We start from the raw sequence: 18,631 nt of genomic DNA, 5'->3' as shown, positions 1-18,631 counted from the left end.
AATCATTGGGCAATCAGATAACTTTGTAATTATGTAAAAATATTATGTAATCATTTTGTTATTTCATTACAGAGAAACACTGAGGCTGCTGTTCTAGTGTGCATTTAGACACGAGCCTTTTATTTCCTGTTTGTGACTAAATATACTTACCAAGCACTTTATAATAGATGAGACAGATGTAGATGAGACAGCAATGCTGCAGACATTTTTAAATACCTCAATGCTGCTACTTGACAGAGAACATTCCACCAACCAAAAATATACAGCCAGGAGTGTACCATGAGCACTCATGAGGGTGCTAGAGGATAGTCACCATAAAACTGTGCAGCATTAGATAAGCTATCATCTCTGATTTTACATATACAAGATGGACAAACAAGGCAGGGGTGTCTAGTAGAGGGGACAAGGAGTAGACAATGTTTATAAACCCCAGCAAACTGAGTACATATTTAATTTCATATTTAACTTATTCAATAGCTTTTATTTAATCTTGATTATTTATGGCAGGGAACAAACATTTTATTAGTTTACTAAGTAAGCCATTTTGAATAAGCTGTAAGAAGTGCACAAAAACAGCAGATAAAATCCCAAGCTATTTTTAGCTGTTGCTTTGCTACTAATATAGTACTCTAAAGTCCTGATTGGGCTATACTTCCACAGATCCTATGATAAAGACAGCAAAGATTATAGAAGCAGGGAATATCATTATCAGGTTTATATGAACTATGAAATAACAATAACTTGCTTTTGATATGGAAACAAAACACGATTGCTGGCAAATGACCGGTAAATCTGAAAAAATATATATATATATATATACACATTAAGTGAATAATAAACATTCAGCTGCCCACATATGATCCATAACTTTGAAGTTTGTTATAGACAGCTATAACAAAATAGCAATGATAACAGCAAAACAATATATTTTTGCAAAATTACAAATGAAACCAGGATATATGTAGGCATGTGAATTCTCACGGAAGCCTTCTGACTTTGGAAAATAACCTCAAGAAAATGGCACATACTAAACTATAAACTAGTGGTCCATATGTAGCTGCCTCAAAAAACCCTGAATACCATTTCTGACAATTATTTTGAACAGGCCAACAGTGTGACTTTAACCAAATAATAATTTAATAAATCAAGATGACATCATGTAGGAGTCAGTTGTTACTTGTAATCAATTTTATAAAGAAAAATAACCACCACTTATAATGTATACAATGTATACAATTTTAAAATACCATCTCACTTGGTGCAATACAACCACTTAAGAATCTGAGCATTACTGAGGGAGTGTAGAGACCTGTCCAATAAGAGCATTGCTTAGTTAACACATTGAACCTGAAAGGGACCATCATAACTATATATATATATATATCAACAGGAGTTCAGGGAACAAGCAACTTCTATTGTGAGGAAAGAAAGGAATCGGACCTGCTTCAGTGAATACACTGTGTTTTTAAACCATTCAAACGTCTTCGTGCTTTCGAGTTGAAGCAGGCTTCAGAGCGATCAGTAAAATGTTAATGTTCAAATCAAGGACGAATAATGATCCATCGTTTAACACATTATCATATTTTAAACTTATGTTCTCTTAAAAATAAATGTGAAAAAAGCACTTTCACATCTGTAGCTCTAATCTTTTTTCATTACATTTTAGACTGCAAATTAGTGACAAGCAAAATATGGAATATTTTAAGATGAACTATTGTCTTCTTTCACAGAAAATTAAAAGATAGGTTTTTGATAGTCACACTTCTTTCAAGTGATCTAGTAAACGAGAGGAAAGATGGGGTATTTTGGTGGCCATGCCCAATTCGTCCAGTGTCTGAAGCTGTTACACACATGACTCTTGTGACCTCTTTGGTTTGGCTGATAAAACCCAGAGCAAATCCCACAACATGACAGTGGTTAATATGCATTCAAACTCAAATTTGTGGTAGTAATGTCGCGGCACCTATTTCATGAGCAGAATAAAAAGATAAATAACCAACAACATAAAACTTGCAAATAGTTTACAATCTCAGTACAAGTTTAGGCTGAAGCTACTAAATGGCTGTGGACAAGCACCTAAAAGTCAGACAATTTTGCACTGTAATATTTTGGTTTAATTTTCAACAGTAAGAAGATTTGGGGGGAAAAGTCATACTGCAATACAAGCATGAAATTAAATATGTTCTCGGGTGAAATCATTCATTCTGTTAGATGACTCAATCTTGTCAGATGTTTCAACCTGGTTTACCTACTTGCGTATGAATGCCTGTATATTTAAGTAAATACTACCATATTTACGTTTTAAAAATGCACTCCCTCTATACATAATATATTCCCTATACTGTATTCCATATATCTGGCTATTTTATTTAGACAATAAAATGATACTAAAGCCCTTATGAATGCTTTGAAAATTGACTGAACATGTATATTTACCTTACTGTTCCTTCCTATCTTTCAAATATGTCCATCATTCCCAGACACACCCAATTATTAAATAGCTATTTCCAATTACTGTGGTTCTAGATGACTGTATTTGATTAAGGGGACCAGCCAATGTTAATCTCTCCTGTCTTAATTATTATTTTTCCCAGTCCATGAAGATGCCTCATCATCTCTATTGTGTACTGTGGTCATGACTACCAAATTATTCAAATTTTTCAATCATACTTTTTAAAATCCATCAAAGTATTGTGGTGGCAGGGATCAAAATCAAGAAATTGAATATGTCACTGTAGTAATAATAATAATAAATAATAGTTTTGTAAGGAAGGCAATCTGAATGTCAGAATTTTTCCTCTTGAGCACGTGTCCTACTTCAACTGATCCACTTGCATCTCTGATCCATTGTTTACAGTCTTCATGTCACTGTCCTCTTGCATGCGCAGCTGTAGTTTGCTCCACATATGCAGGTCTCCTGTCTGCAGGGCTTCCATGAACAGACTGGTGTGTTGGCGAAGCAGATCCAGTTCAGCCTGGGTCCGGCGGTTCTGGCGAATCAGCTCTTTAGTGCGCAGTGTAATATCCAGAAGTCCTGACTTGCTGAGAATGTTGTAGGTGTTGCAGAAACGCTTTCTCTTGTTGCTGCCGTCAGAGTCACTGTCTTGGCCGATGCAATCCTCGGACACTTCCTGCGCATGGGTCTGTAATGCCTTGGTATGCGTGTCTGTGGGCACTGCTGGGGGCTCCAGGTTTCCAGGAGCTGACCCTTCACAGTCGGGGCTAGTGTTGGAATCAGCAACAGCCATGTGGGGCTGAAGTGAAGCTGGAAGATGTCTAGTTGGCATAAGGTGGTTTGGAGTGGTGGAGGCTGAAGAAGCACTACCTGGTAAACCTTGCTGCTTGTCTCCATGAGTGCGGTCTTGGCTGCTGGAAGACAAATTGCAGCTCTTCACCAAAGCAGCAGTGCTAGAGCTGCCACTGTTGCTGCAGATACCATGCGGGCTGTCTCCAGGGTGAGGAGCGATTTTGGGATAGGACTTTAGGATGGGGAGATACTTCTTGTGTCTGCGACGTTTATTGGGAGGTCCTTTTGGCACAGCGGCAGCTCTCTGGGAGACCACTGGTTGGAGGAAGACAACTCGTGGCTGCTGAACAACCTCAACAGCTGGTCTGAACCCCCAAGGCTTCAAAGAGGATTGGTTATCACCAGGCTGTCAAATGAATAAATATACATTATCAATTTTCAGTCCCAATAAAAGAGGGTTCAACTATGCCTTAGAGCAAGGCCAATGCAGGTTTACAAAGTTTGGTGCCAAGAACACTCGACTGCTAGATATGAGAGTATGTGACCATATGAGAATATGAGATATGAGAGTATGTGACCACTCTGCTAAAAAGGTTTAATACACACCTGCAGTTTTCTTGTGATTGTTCTTCCTCTTAGATTTAGTGGAAGTGAAATTAGTGCACTAATGTAATGTTTGTGAAGGTTTGTGTATGTTCATTGTGTATTGTTATAAGTGTCTACTATTTGTGAAATCTCTTACATTTTAAAGTTACAATTTCGTTGTAACTTACAATGACAAAGACATTCAATTCAATTCAATTCCACGCTGGAATTCACTGAGCTCCTGAGAGCGACTCATTCTTTCACAAATGGGTCTGCATGCCTAGGTGCTTAATTGTATACACCTGTGATTACAGAAGTGATTGGAACACCTGATTTTGATTATTTGAGTGGGTGAGAGAATGCTTTTGGCAATATAGGCTATGTTCGAAATAGCCTACTACATACTACTGGCGTACTGACCGAGCCCCAAATCAGAATGCCGTATGCAGTATGTGACCAAAATGAAAATTTCCAGTACGCGAAACATACCCGGATGACCTACTACTTCCACAAAATATTCCAGTACGCGAACAGAGCTATCTTCGTGGTGTACTGCATCCCATCATGCAACGCTACAATCACGTGATCCCGTAGTATGCTTTGCTTTTGTCGCATACTGGAAACTGTACTGCATACTACTACGAGGACCAGTATGCAGTATCCAGTATATACTGAGTCCAGTATGTAGTAGTCTATTTCGAACAGAGCCATAGTGTATATAATGAAAGGTAAACTAAATCAGTTAAGAAACATCTGGCACCCCTTGGAGCTCTTATCTCAAAAATTACTTTGTGCATTTTGTTCCTTACAACTGACTAAGGGTATGTTACCTGTTTGAGAAGAACATTGTTCATGATTATCATAGGTGATAGATTCTGCAAAGATCCACTCATCACAGCCAGCTGAGAAGGTTGGGACCTTGAACGCGCCACTGGCAGTACTGGTCGAGAGGTGTCGTCTGTGTCTGTCTGGTCCACTGTACTTAGATGCTCAGAACTAGCATCTATTTAAACAAACAAATAAATAAACCATGGTAAAACCACAAAGCTGAAAACTATTTAGAGATTTCATATTTCAAAACCCCCAAACTAATTACAAATCCTATGACAGACCTGAGAAACCAGAGTCCCTTTCAGCATCTGGTTTTGATTTCTCTAGTCTCTTCATTTTAGACTTTCCCATAATCCTCATGAGCCCATCATCCTTCATCTTCACACTCATCTTGGCTCCACCCTTGATTGCCAATCACTCCAGTGTCACCCTGCCACAAGAAAGGGTGATAAAGTAAAAACAGAAGTCCAAATCTTTGATCAAAACCTTCCAAGAAAACTTAAATGTGATATCTGACCAATATAAATGACATTTTATTTGTCTACTAAACTAAAGAAGGAATATATTGCTTGTCCAAAATAAACTAAGTTTAATGAATATAGAAAGTATATTCATTGGTTTGGTCTTACGTTTTGCTGGCAAACTACACGTGCGTATGTTTTCCATAGCTAGTTAAATTTCAGCGTAAAATATCAGAATAAAATAATCTATGTCTAGGTAAAGAAAGCATGCACAACTGACTGAAGAGGCAGGAAATTGTAGAAACTACAGATATCACACACACACAATATCTATGTACATCTAACTAGATACAATATCTATCTATATCTATTGTAGCCTAGTCCTAGACTTCTGGTTGATATGGCTAGCTAGGTTAACTAACTACGCGCTCTCTTTATGTGCATTTTGACGCACTTCACTCCTACTCATCACCCATGTTAACGCTATTAAGCAGCTAGATAGTTAGCCAGACACCCGACGTTAGCCCTCATAGGACTTGTGTTAGGTTTAGGGTATCATACGAGGCAAACAACATTACAGGTGGATTGGCTTGCTAACCATCTCAACCAGTCGTATAGCGACCTAGCTAGTTAGCACCCAGTATATTACAGATGGCTGCCCAGACTTTAAAAGGACCACACTTTAAATCTAACACTAACGTCAACACGAACACTAACGTTAACTCTAACGTCAACACGAACACTAACGTTAACTCTAATGTCAACACAAACACTAACGTTAACTCTAATGTCAACACAAACACTAACGTTAACTCTAATGTCAACACAAACACTAACGTTAACTCTAACGTCAACACAAACACTAACGTTAACTCTAACGTCAACACAAACACTAACGTTAACTCTAACGTCAACACAAACACTAACGTTAACTCTAACGTCAACACAAACACTAACGTTAACTCTAACGTCAACACAAACACTAACGTTAACTCTAACGTCAACACAAACACTAACGTTAACACGAACTCTAACGTTAACTCTAACTAGTTTATCTAGCGCTCGCTCCGTATGTTGTACTAAAAAGCGTCCACATACATAACGCGAGAAAGTCCATGTCCGTAAAGACAGTTAAACCCACCTTGTTCCGTCCGTCTGTATCGCTCGTTCGTCACGTAAACCTCCGACGAGAAATACGCGACACCGCACACGTTACCGGACACGACACCGGACACGAGACTTCAGACGCGGCTGCGCACGTGCCAAACGCTTCAGTCGTCTAGTCATCCGCGACAACGTGACACCGCGAGGGCCCCGGGAATGTGGATGAAGTATACCGATACTTATTACAGAGGTTTCGTTGCACCGATTTTTTAAAATTGTGAACTCCAGACGGGTTGAGGCGTCTTTGTTTGTCCTTTCTTGGTGGAAATAAGGAGTGTCTGTCATGAGCTACTCGTAGAAACAACATACGTCAACGTCTTCGGTTGGCTGTGACCGCCCACTAAAACCCGTCATCGTTTCCGATTGGTCGGAACCACCGACATTACGCTCAGAAACGTGACCTCTCGCCAAACGGGGAGCGAACCGAGTACATGTTGTTCAACCGCATAGTGGCGCCGCTGACGACACGCAGGGAGACTAAAAACGCGGATAAGTTAACTACATTTGCATTACATAACAGTTCCAAAGTGAGTCTTTATTTAACCTTTGGAGGTAAAAACAGGACTGGCCTACTCATTACTATTCCTTGACATTATTTAATCCCATTGAAAATGTTAAAACGTGCATGAAATCTTTCATTGTTTTGACTTTTTACAAGAACATACTCATGTCGTCACACTCGGGTACAACGTAGCTTTATTTCAAACTTACTACGTAAGTGGACTATACTTTCCCCAGTGTTGCACAAGGCAGTACTGCAAATAACCCCAGAGGTTAATAAACATACTGAATGCTATCAGACAGACAAATTAACTTCTGAACATTACACAGAGCCTTGTAGTATCTTGTCTTGAAGTTTGTTATTTGAGCTACCAGTACAGTGCCTACCACATCAGAGAGGTTAGCCAGGAAAAACAACATATAGGGTGACCAGTGTCCAACTCTGTTTTCCCAGAGAATGTTTCATTGCCAGTGGGACTTAGAGACAGATGGGGTTTTCATCATGGTTTTCATCAAAAATGCTTGTATATCCATGTTCTGGGTAGGGGTGCACGATATGGACTAGAATTGCGATGTGCGATAACATTGTTGGATATCCCGATATCGATGTGAACCACGATAAATTAAGATTAAAATACAGAAATGTAGTGTCTCTCTGAACAGCAGCACGTTAATTTGTTTTGTTTTTTACTGTGTAATGAATCCAGAATAATTCCAAATATTTTGCAGGTTTATTCAACAATAGATTCAATCTAGGTTTATACTTTCACGAGTGAGCGACTCCGCACACCTCGTTAACCTCCGCGAACAGCGGAAGCGTTTAATCTTGCCGTGTCACATTCTTTGCAGTGTTGTCCGAAACGATATGTAGGCCTAGTAGTATAGAAAAAACACCCCTCAAATACAGGGGAATTAACTTTTACCTGACCAATTTTAATGTTGCTTTGTGTTTCAGGTTTGAAAAGTGCTGGAATTTAGGCTAAAGTATTTGAAAAGGCTTGAAATTGTAACTACTTCGTTTCACAACAAATATCTGTCTGACTGAACAATTCTCTTGTATTATGTTAACATATACAAGCCTCTTGTAATTCCAGGACGAAACATGAGAGAACGTGAAGACGTTAAGATTGGGCGTTTTGAAAATAAATATCCATTAAATAATGTGATAAAAAAGCGAATTATTTCGAATCATTTAGAGTATATGTATACATATTTAATTCAATAACGTGCTGGGAATTATTGAAATGGACCTTGAAAGTGACGTACAAGTGCTTGAATTCCACCTTGTATAGGTGTATGAACCCTGCAAACATGACTGTTCTCATTGCGCCGAGACGCGGCGCGCGAGAACTTTAAATAAATAATAACATTAAATAATGTGATAAAAAAGCGAATTATTTCGAATCATTTAGAGTATATGTATAAATATTTTATTCAATAACGTGCTGGGAATTATTGAAATGGACATTGAAAGTGACATACAAGTAATTGAATTCCACCTTGTATAGGTGTATGAACCCTGCAAACATGACTGTTCTCATTGCGCCGAGACGCGGCGCGCGCAAACTTTAAATAAATAATAACATTAAATAATGTGATAAAAAAGCGAATTATTTCGAATCATTTAGAGTATATGTATAAATATTTAATTCAATAACGTGCTGGGAATTATTGAAATGGACCTTGAAAGTGACGTACAAGTGCTTGAATTCCACCTTGTATAGGTGTATGAACCCTGCAAACATGACTGTTCTCATTGCGCCGAGACGCGGCGCGCGCGAACTTACAAAATTCGAGAGGTGCACGACCTCGTGAATCGACAGCGCGCGAGGCAATTGCACACGGGCGAAGCCACCGCGATTACGTTATTTTCGCCTCCCGGACCCTCGCGCCGCATCAAGTGTAAACCAGGCTTAAACCAAATCGCGTGTCTGATGAGCGTGTTCACCCCACTCCAGGGTTGCCAGGTCCTACAAAAGTTTTCCGCACAAAATCTGCGAGTGTAAGTTGTCGGCGGGGTGGGGGTTGCGAGTGTGAAATGGAGACAAATTAAGTATTATATCGCAATCGATTCTTAGTGTTGACTTGTAACTTCCGCAGTAGCCCAACTCAAAAGTAGCCCAAAAAACCGCACCCTGCGGCCCCAGAATTTTTACCCGCGGCTGGATTTTCAAACAAGCCCAATTTGGCGTGAAAACTGCGAACCTGGCAACTCTGCCTCACACTGCCTCTTGCCTACTTACGTCACGTGATCATAGTCTGCAGCGCGAATAGCTCCCTCTATTGCTGGACGAGGATAACGCAATTTGAGTTTGCTGTTATTCAAGGAGTTATCGTGGCTCTTTCGATGTGTTTATCGTGAAACTTCACATCACGATAACGATAAAAATACGATTAATCGTGCAGCCCTAGTTCTGGGTACCAAACCTCCTGCTATGTGTTTGTTTTAAGAATGAAAATGGAAATCAAAATGTTCCTTCTAGCCAAGATGCGGATGCCACCTGCACCAAATGAACAATACTTGATGAAAAGCCGAATTAGCAAGCAAATAAAAAATAAAAAATAAATAAATTACAGGTAGTTAACATTTCTAGGTTATTTAAGAAATCTAACCAAGTATACTGATTATTGAAATAAACACATTGTGGTATTAACAACCTTAATGAAAAATGTTTTAAATATATTTTAACGTTAAAAACATATCTATTGCAAAATATTGTTATTGATAATGAGGTTTTGAGTATTTCTTTGGTTTCTTCAGCAATAGGTTATTATTACACTTTCGATATGGCCTAGACAACTTAACCAATTTATGTCTCTGGTGTCCAGCAGAGGGCAGTTCAGAACTTACTTGGTAGAGTTTGCTGATCGATTTCCCTTTTTTTCCGCCATATGGGGTACTTAACCTCTGCGTGCTATGGGAGAGGAACTTTAATGAGATGGATAAAATATAAATAATATTTGAATGAGAGAAAAAAAACATACCTGTGATATCTTCTATGATTTCGTTTTGGTCTCAAGAAAATCGGATTAATGAAAAAGGTTGCTATAATAATAAAATAGTTAAAAGCAAGACAGTTGTTTTTAAGAATTCACGGCTTCCATACCTGCACTCACATGTGTGATGCTCTAGAAATGAAAGCTGAATATACTGTCTGGTCCTCTCTGTTGGGCTTACCCTTACTAGCTGAAAAAGGAGGTAGCAACAAAATGAAGCTTTTGGTAATATTGCTGTGGAATTCTCTCTCTCTCTCTTTCACACACACACACACACACACACACACTACTCACAAAAAGATAGGGAGAGGTTTCAGGTGAAATTTCTGGATGAACCTAAATACATTACCCTTCACAGGTGAACTTAATGTGACTAAACATTTGGAAAAAAATGCACATGTCCAACTGTTTCAGTACTTTATGCACAACGTAATGTTTTCTAACAAGGAAAACTTAACAGCAAAATTCACAACAGGTATTTGATCCATTTGGCCACATCCCAAACTGATAACTGCTTCATTGAGAACATCGTCATCCTGTAGAACCAGAGGATGAATGCCACACAACTCCAGGCACATTTAAGGGAGGTGAGAAGCACCTAAGTGCCATGTCAGATCACAAAAAATGTTTACACTACACAAGCATTTACACTAGATGATGGACCAGTGAAATGAATGAAATGTGCCATATTTTGTCAATTGTGATTTTTACACCCCAATCAAAATTTGTCCTCCGCTTTTAACCCATCTGTGCAGTCAGAACACACACACACTAGTGATTAGGGGGCTGTGGATCACACGTGCCCAGAGCGGTGGGCAGCCCTAGCCCGGCGCCCAGGGAGCAGTTGGGGTTAGGTGCCTTGCTCAAGGGCACCTCAGTCATGGCCTTAGGTCTGGGAATCGAACCCACGACCCTCTGGTCACAAGACCAATTCCCTAACCACCAGGCCATGATTGCCCTAGTGGGCCTCAGTGCTGTTAAATGATAAGTCGATTCATGCTGAACAGAATTTATGTCCACCAATGATATTTGAGATGTCAAGGAGACTGCATTGCATCAACATCTGATCTCACCAGATGAGCCTTCGGTGGTGGTGGTGGTGTTGTGGGCAGGTGTGTCTAGTCAATACAGAGCTGCCCTACGCTTTGTGACAAGCCCATACTACTTGAATAACATCATTAATCCAGTCATTGTGCCTCTGCAACAATTGTGTGTGTTGAAATTAGGAACAACACAGGCCCAATTTCATCTTCATGGATGACATGCTCCAGCTCATCGAGGTCACATCATTAAGGAACGGCTGCTGGAGACTGGGGCTCCTCAAATGGAGTGACCTGCACTTTCTCCACACCTGAATTCCATATAAAACCTACAGGATCAGCTGAGTCACCGTGTAGAGGCTCATTACTCTGTACCCCAGAACCTCAATTACACTTGAGGGCCCTTCAAGAAGAGTGGGATGTAAAGACCAATACGTCGACGTGTGAACAGCATTAGTCGTTTTTGTCAAGCTGTAATTGATGCTCAAGGGCACGTGAAATTGGGACATTTGACATTTTTTGCTGGGGTATACCCACATCTGCTGGTTATGCTTCAATAATAGTTTGAGATGAGGAAATGACGATAACATGCTTCTTCTTAAATGCCCTGCTTTCATGATATATCACTGTAGTACATTTATGGAAAATGTAGAACATTTTCCATAAACTTCATCTGAAAGCCAAATATCCCTAACTTTTTGTGAGTAGTGTATATTTGGATGGACAACTGAGCTCATAGCCTACCTAAATGCACTCAACCTAATAGAATGTAATGTGCTTAAACTGTACCTGCATTGTAATATTGGCTGTGACAGTGCGGAAGCACCGTAGTCTCTTGTCGTTGCAGCACCCAGAGCAGCGCTGCAGTGGCACACAGCCAGGCCTGAAGATGTGCTCCACACCATCGGGGTATTCCTGGTCCACTGCCACCATCCTCTCCAGCGAATGACACAGACTCCGACCCCACACCTCATGAAATGGCATCACTACAACAGCAATTATAATGCTTTATAGTTTTCAACCCCCTCAACTGCCTGTCACATTACTAATGCAATGTATTTAAATTGTATAACTAATTTAGTATATCAAGCACTGCCCTGTTAGAGTAAGAGTACTTAGATGGGTATTTAGCAGCTATATGAGCAAAAAAAAAGTATTTTACCTTCAGAATTGGTCGTATTTAAGAGGGCAATGGCCTGGAACATCATAGATGACAATGATAAAAAAGTTCATGGTCAATATCATGACCCTTACCAGCAGGATATGTTTACTTCTGAGCATATGTACCTAACCTATGGAGAATGGGGTCTCAGTAGACACATACTGCCATGAATGGGACATAGGAGTAATTATGCTGAAAAGGGAGGGGAATACGTCCTGTTAGATTGCAGATTGTCTTTGTGCACTCAATCAAGTGACTAAAAGGGTTCCCAGTGTTGACAAATGGATACACTGGGCTTCTTTCCAATGTCAAGATGATTTGCAAATAAACATGTAGAGTTGTGTAAATTAGGGCACGTAGATGTTGAAATCACTATAGATGAGGTGAAAGATGGGGTAGCAGATATCAATTGCAGAAATACGTGCACATACCCAACCATGTTACAGAGGAGGTTGGAATATCATGTGTTGAGTCAGATTAAAGCATACAAAACTGAAAAAAAAACCGCCATCCAAGCTCAGTAAATGTACCAGCTGCTCTTGCGAAATCTAAAGAGCATGCATTAAACCCCATGATGATTTAATAGTTTACAGTGGTTTGAGAACAACTATCTTATTGCATTTGGCAGGAATAAGAAACATGAAATTACTCAACTAAAGAGAAACTCTGCAGGTTGCAAAAGCCACTAAATCCACAGCCACTTGTATGATAAAAAAGCCTTTCTGCACATCATATTATTAAATTAGAAGATTGCATTTATTACAGATTACAGTTCACTTAAAGAATAACGAAAATATGAATGTAGCCTATTTAAAATGTAGGCTATTTAGTGACATTCATTATCATAAAACGTAAATAAAAAACACAAAGCTGTGAAGGATTACTATTTAAACTGAAGCAATGTCGTACCTCGAGCAGTTGAATGTAGAATACGAGTGTGACAAGTATCAGTGCAGCTATGCTTAAACTGTTCATGTCGAATCGAACATCCAATCCACGAAGTCGGTCAAAGTTGCGAAAGTCCGTGCACCAACGTTTTTTTCGTAGAAACGAATTTCTCCTAGGCTACATTCCGTTGGGTAACACTATTCATACGTATAGCCTATATACTACTCAAAAATAATACTACGTAAAAACACTAAACTGAATTCAAGTCAATGCCCAAAGTTTACAACATTTAAGTTGTACGTGTTCGAACATAGGCTAACTCAATTGTAAGGTTCCACTTATGTAGTATGCCTAGATGGACATATTTCAGTATGGAGGTCCGCCCTAGGTGACAATCCTCAGCTCTCACGTCTAGTTACTTCATGGTTATTATAATTGGCTCATCAAAGCACGCCGAAGAAGCAGTTCACACAATAGAGCGCAATGATTTAAGCTTTCAATCAAAGATTTCCTGCAGGATTACACTCATAGAATTTTCATATTTGCAGTTGAGATCAAAATGTAAAAAACATTATTTACATGAATTAAAAAAAAAACATCAAAAACAAAAAATATATGCATTTAACATGAAAAAGTCACAAAGCCCTATCCGGACGGGATTAGTTTTTCAGGGGGACGTCTGTGAAAAATATTTCACCCTTGTACTCAGTGATAAAACTCTTGCATCCGGACAGCAATTGAAAAAACAGGAGGACCCGTGAGTTTTTGGCTTTCTCGGTCACATGACATCGCCTTGTCACGTGATAGCATGTTTAATAATGTCACACTGCCAACTCTGATGATTCCTTTTTAACTTTTAACTTTACTACTGTTCAGTTCAGCATTTAAGATCTCCGTTTAAGTTAAGCTATTTTGTTAAACCAATACAGAAAACACATTATAAAAAATCGCTAATGAATGTAAATAGCTAAATAAATCCGTTAAATAAAATAAAATAAATCCATTAAAAAATCCAGTAAATCCATTTTCGCTCGCCGCTGTCTTTACGTGGATCTCCGTGAAAACGCGCGCACAACGTGTAACTACGGTGCGTGGCAGTGGACATATAGCTGTTTTATTAAACGCGAGGTGATGTCTGCATGTATAAACTCAGACATGTGGATCCGGACGGGACTAAAATTACCAGACGACCAAGGAGTACAGCGAAAAACAGTAGGTAATTCCGCCTGTAATTTTCTCTGAGGACGTCTAATAGTTCTTGTATGAGCTTGCTCTCAAAATTGGCTCCTTGGTCAGAATGGATACGCTTGGGAAATCCATAAATCAGAAAGAAGTCATTCCAGAGGCGGCGCGCCACTTGTTTGGCAGATTGGTTCTTGCAGGGAAAAGCATGGGCCATTTTGGTAAAGTGATCTGTCACAACCAGGACATCAACAGGCCTATTGCCTTGCTCAGCAGTCCAAAAATCTATGCAAACAAGTTCCATAGGCTCTGAAGTCACAATATTCTTGAGTGGTGCACAAGTGTGTGTATCAGGTGTCTTACTCACAATGCATCGAGGACAGGTCTTAACGTGGTTCACAATGTCGTGCTCCATGCCATTCCAAAAAAATCTTTGCCTTGCTAGAGACAGCGTGCGAGATTGGCCTTGGTGACCTGCTGCATCATGAATGCCATGCAAAACCTGCTTCTTCAAAGAGTCAGGAACTACAAACAGGAAAAGTTTCTTGTCGGTATAGCGATCTCGTTTCACCTTATACAACATACCATGCAGAATGGTGAGTTTATTCCAATACTTAAGAAGGCGCGTAACACTACGAGGTTCAACAGCTCGCTCGCGTCTGGTAGGCCTCTTGTGTCTCTGCACATAGGACATGGCCCTACTTATTGTGCTATCTTGCTCTTGTAGAGTGACAAGTTGACTCTGAGGAACAGCAGTAGTATGATCCTCCCCTGGAAGCTGGATGGCTGCAGGCCTGATACCCATCACTTGGCTCACACCGCCAGTACTATGTGCATTGAAGAGAGCGGAAATCTGATCAGATGCAACAGAATCACCTGAGACTGCTGGTGTGTCCCTATTCAAATCTTCCTCTGCTGGACCCTGATTCATGTCCTGAACAGCCTGGCAATTGTTGGACAGCCTGAAAGCATTCTGTACTGTTCCACCACTCACGCCGTTGACTTCACTGAGGAGAAACTCATAAGGCTCTGACACAAGTCAGTGACCAACGCATGACTGTACGAATGGTTGTCGGCTCAGTGCATTGGCCACAATGTTTTTGGGGCCAGGAATGTACTTCAGGTCAAAACTGTACGAAGCTAGTTTGGCCACCCACCTTTGTTCACATGCATCAAGTCGTGGCTTGGTCAGTATATATGTGAGGGGGTTATTGTCTGTCCAGACCGTAAAGTGTCTGCCTTTGAGCCAGTGGCTGAACTTGTCACTGATTGCCCATTTCAGTGCCAGGAATTCCAGCCTATGTGCTGGATAGTTCAACTGAGACTTGGAGAGAGTTTTGCTTGCAAATGCCACTGGTGCAATGTTCCCATTGGGTGGCATCTGTGAGAGAACTGCCCCAATACCATCAAAGGAAGCATCTACAGCTAAAATAAATGGCTCGCTGAAGTTCGGATGAGCCAAAGTGACACAGGTCACAAGGTCCCGTTTCAGCATCTCAAAAGCCTCCTGACACTCCACAGACCAGTCTGCAGGAGACAATGAAATATTCCCTGCTTTTCTCCTGGCGCCACGGCTTCTCTTACCATCGTGATGTGTAGCTGTCTCAGCTGTGAGTCTAAACAGAGGTCTGGCCTTTGCAGAGCACGCCTCAATGAAGTGCTGATAATATATCACCATGCCTAAAAACAACCTGATTTTCTTTGCAGAAGGTGTTTTCATATCAGCCTCCATGAGATCGGATGCCTGGATGTCATCAATGGCTCTAACTTTCTCTGCATCTGTTTGAACACCATCCTCACATATAATGTGGCCAAGAAACCTCACAGACTTCCTGAGAAAATAGCATTTCTTTGGAGAAAGCTTGAGGTTGTGCACAGCAAGACGAGAGAACACCATTTGTAGCCTCTGGAGCGCAAGTTCCTCGGTGGGCGCAAACACCAAAAGGTCATCAAGGTAACAAAGCAGGCTTGTGAAATTCTCATCACCGAATATGGACATCATCATGCGCATAAACGTGGCAGGGCTATTACAGAGACCCTGAGGAAGACGAGTATACTCATGAAGCCCAAAAGGAGATGAAAAAGCAGTATACTTCCTGTCCTCCTCATGCAGAGGGACATTATAAAAGCCTGATGTCAGATCCATGGTGGAGAAAAATGCGTTCTCGCCAAGCGCAGCTAAGGCATCTGCTTGATGAAGTAGTGGGTGGGCATCTCTCACAGTCCTAGCATTAAGCCACCTGAAGTCAGTGCATATCCTGATATCGCCATTCTTTTTCCACACCAAAACAAGCGGTGAGGCATATTCACTACGTGACTTCTGTATAATGCCCTTTTTTTCCATTTCGTTTAATGCAGTTCTCAACTTGGAGTAATGACTCGGGGGAACGCGCCGATAGGGCAGACGAAATGGCTTACTGTCGAACAGGTGAATGCGATGTACAAAGCCCTCAGCCTTGCCACAATCCAACTTGTTTCTAGAAAATACTTTTTCATATTGCTCAATGACTTGTAGCAATTTGCATTTCCATTGCAAGGGGACTTCACACGACTTCAAGTCTAAGTCTTGGAGGCCTAGTGTCTCAAGAACGTGCGCCATGTCCTCCTCTGACCTAGGCTGCACATCCAAGGTCTCCATACTTTGTGTGTTGCACTGGACTTCATCCCCTGTGAACAAATCTTCCACTGCAATACAGGGAGAGACATCTGCAATCTTTGCATTTCTCTTCAAGACCACAGTATGACTAGTTTGGTTGATTACTTTAACTGGAACGTACCGATCTCCCCACATAGGTGTGACAACCGTGCCAACGAGTATGTGCTTAGGCCTGGCTTTAGACAACGTTGGCTCGACAATCACTGTGCTGCCCACTGACATTGCTGAAGAGTCAGGCAACCTACCCCAAACAAGATGTTCACTCTCTGGTTCAAGCACTACACTCCTCCCAACTTTAACTGTGCCCAATCTGTCTGGGACAGAACTACCTCTCCATCTGTCTGTGTTGGAGAGTAATGACATAAACTGGCAAAGATCACTATCCTGACCTTCAGTGGGCAGGGACATCAGTCTCCAATAACCATCGGTTTCCCTCATCAAAGTCAACAAATATTTAATGCCGTTACTGCCCAAGATCATCTGTTCGGTTTGGCCAGGCACAACTAAAACTGGAATAATCATCCTACATCCATAAACATCAACCTCAAGATCATATGTGCCCTTAGGGGCAACGCGATGGCCCCCACAGCCAACAATAATGATGTTCTCAGATTCAGCCTTCCTCAAATCAGGACAGTTATGTAAAAGACTCGCCTCTGCAGCCTCACTTATAGTACAGGCCATCGATCCACTATCTATCATTGCCCTGAATGTGGGGCCATGGCAAACTGACACAGATGTATAGAACAAGCTATCAGTCTTTGCTACCATTTGTGATCCCAAAAAAAACAACAGTCTTGGATGGGGGCACCTTGCCACTGTAAAACTCACAAAGAGACTCATAATGTTCTACTCCAGTGCTACTCACTAAGTCACTGGGAGGTTCACTTTCTTCGTCTGCGCTGCCCTCCCATAAGTGCAGACTGTCTAGTTTCCCTGGTACTCCGTGGCTGTTCTCGTCCCATCAGGGCAGTTGCGGCGTGTGTGACCTGCTGAATGGCACTGGAAACACAGTTTTTGTTCCCGGTAATGAGAAAGGGCAGAATGAAGAGCATCGTTACAAATTGAGCAGGGGGTCTTGTCAAAACCATGAATTCTGGGCAGCCTGGTGGGAGTCCTCCTCACAGGGCCTGAATGTGCTGCACTGACATCACGCCTCAGAAGTTTCTCCAACATCTCAACGACTTGAGCTAAGGAGGCATGTTCAGAGCTAGGCACTTGTCTTGAATTGTGACTACTGTCAGAGTCAGGTGGGCTTGGGCCACCTTTGCAGAAACGCAAACCATGTCAGAGTGCACAGGAGAAATGGGCTTGACACTAATCTCAGTATGGTATTCATTTAAAACTTCCTGGACTTCACATGCAGACCACTTGTGGGGCGTGCTGGAGGTCTCCATGACACCAGATGTACCAGGGACGCTGGAGGAGCATCCCACGTCTGTGGCAGCAGGCTGAGACTGCGTGTCCTTTCTGGTTTCAGTCCCTGAAAGGAAAATAAAATGTGTAAAAACAAAAATGACAGACTTTTTATTCTTATGTAACCAGTATGAAAACACAATATTTTATGACATGTCCAATCAGCACTGACTTATAGAAATAGATACTTTGTGTAAAATCCAAATCACCCACATTGGGATCCACCACGCCGGTGAGGGCCTTGTCACCCACAAAACAGGAACACCTTTCATAGTTTCGCGTTGACGCGCTTCTGTCTGGGTCCACATACTCAGAGTTGATCGACCCTGATTACTTTAACTCCGATCAGCCGTTTTGGAACAGAAAACTCTTGAGTATGTCAGAACGGGGTAAGACAACTCAGAGTTCAGGGTTAGGTTTAGAGTTTGTTAAACCTGCTTTCTGGAATACCCCTCTGCTTGGGATCACTAGTGATGGGACATCTGAAGCTAGGCTTCGAAG

The 18,631-nt window shown here is 41.2% G+C and overlaps 1 protein-coding gene and 2 long non-coding RNA genes across 6 annotated transcripts; 1 reads left to right on the top strand and 2 right to left on the bottom strand.

Moving 5' to 3' along the window:
- Positions 1-460: 460 nt before the first annotated feature.
- On the bottom strand, positions 461-6,540 carry cipcb (CLOCK-interacting pacemaker b). Of its 3 annotated transcripts, none has more exons than XM_077016753.1 (4): positions 6,223-6,540; positions 4,945-5,093; positions 4,663-4,835; positions 461-3,653 (listed from the first exon to the last, which is right to left on the bottom strand). In XM_077016753.1, exons 2-4 carry the CDS (start codon positions 5,051-5,053, stop codon positions 2,814-2,816), a joined length of 1,122 nt encoding a protein of 373 aa, XP_076872868.1. In that variant the 5' UTR covers positions 5,054-5,093; positions 6,223-6,540; the 3' UTR covers positions 461-2,813. The 3 variants fall into 3 exon arrangements, with proteins under 3 accessions (XP_076872868.1, XP_076872867.1, XP_076872869.1); XM_077016752.1 differs by having other exon boundaries at positions 6,266-6,539; XM_077016754.1 differs by lacking the exon at positions 6,223-6,540 and adding an exon at positions 5,293-6,215.
- Positions 6,541-6,711: 171 nt separating this feature from the next.
- LOC143522858 (uncharacterized) lies at positions 6,712-12,338 on the top strand. Its single transcript, XR_013133156.1, has 2 exons — positions 6,712-6,815; positions 10,262-12,338. It is a non-coding gene; the product is annotated as an uncharacterized LOC143522858 (long non-coding RNA).
- LOC143522857 (uncharacterized) lies at positions 9,646-13,303 on the bottom strand. Of its 2 annotated transcripts, XR_013133154.1 has the most exons (5): positions 12,898-13,303; positions 12,119-12,180; positions 11,989-12,022; positions 11,616-11,812; positions 9,646-9,976 (listed from the first exon to the last, which is right to left on the bottom strand). It is a non-coding gene; the product is annotated as an uncharacterized LOC143522857 (long non-coding RNA). The 2 variants fall into 2 exon arrangements; XR_013133155.1 differs by lacking the exon at positions 12,119-12,180.
- Between the last annotated feature and the right edge of the window lie 5,328 nt (positions 13,304-18,631).

This window comes from Brachyhypopomus gauderio, chromosome 9, assembly GCF_052324685.1.
Source record: "Brachyhypopomus gauderio isolate BG-103 chromosome 9, BGAUD_0.2, whole genome shotgun sequence".
Taxonomy (NCBI): Eukaryota; Metazoa; Chordata; class Actinopteri; order Gymnotiformes; family Hypopomidae; genus Brachyhypopomus; species Brachyhypopomus gauderio.
Note: the sequence above shows the minus strand (reverse complement) of the source record. Positions and strands in the feature narration are given on the sequence as shown.

Excerpts from the sequence above, each read along its gene's own strand:
- cipcb (XM_077016753.1), bottom strand. The coding sequence starts at position 5,053 with ATGAGTGTGAAGATGAAGGATGATGGGCTCATGAGGATTATGGGAAAG. Across the intron at positions 4,836-4,944 it reads AAGGGACTCTGGTTTCTCAG|ATGCTAGTTCTGAGCATCTA; the intron begins GTCTGTCATAGG and ends TTGTTTAAATAG. Across the intron at positions 3,654-4,662 it reads ACAATGTTCTTCTCAAACAG|CCTGGTGATAACCAATCCTC; the intron begins GTAACATACCCT and ends TTCATTTGACAG.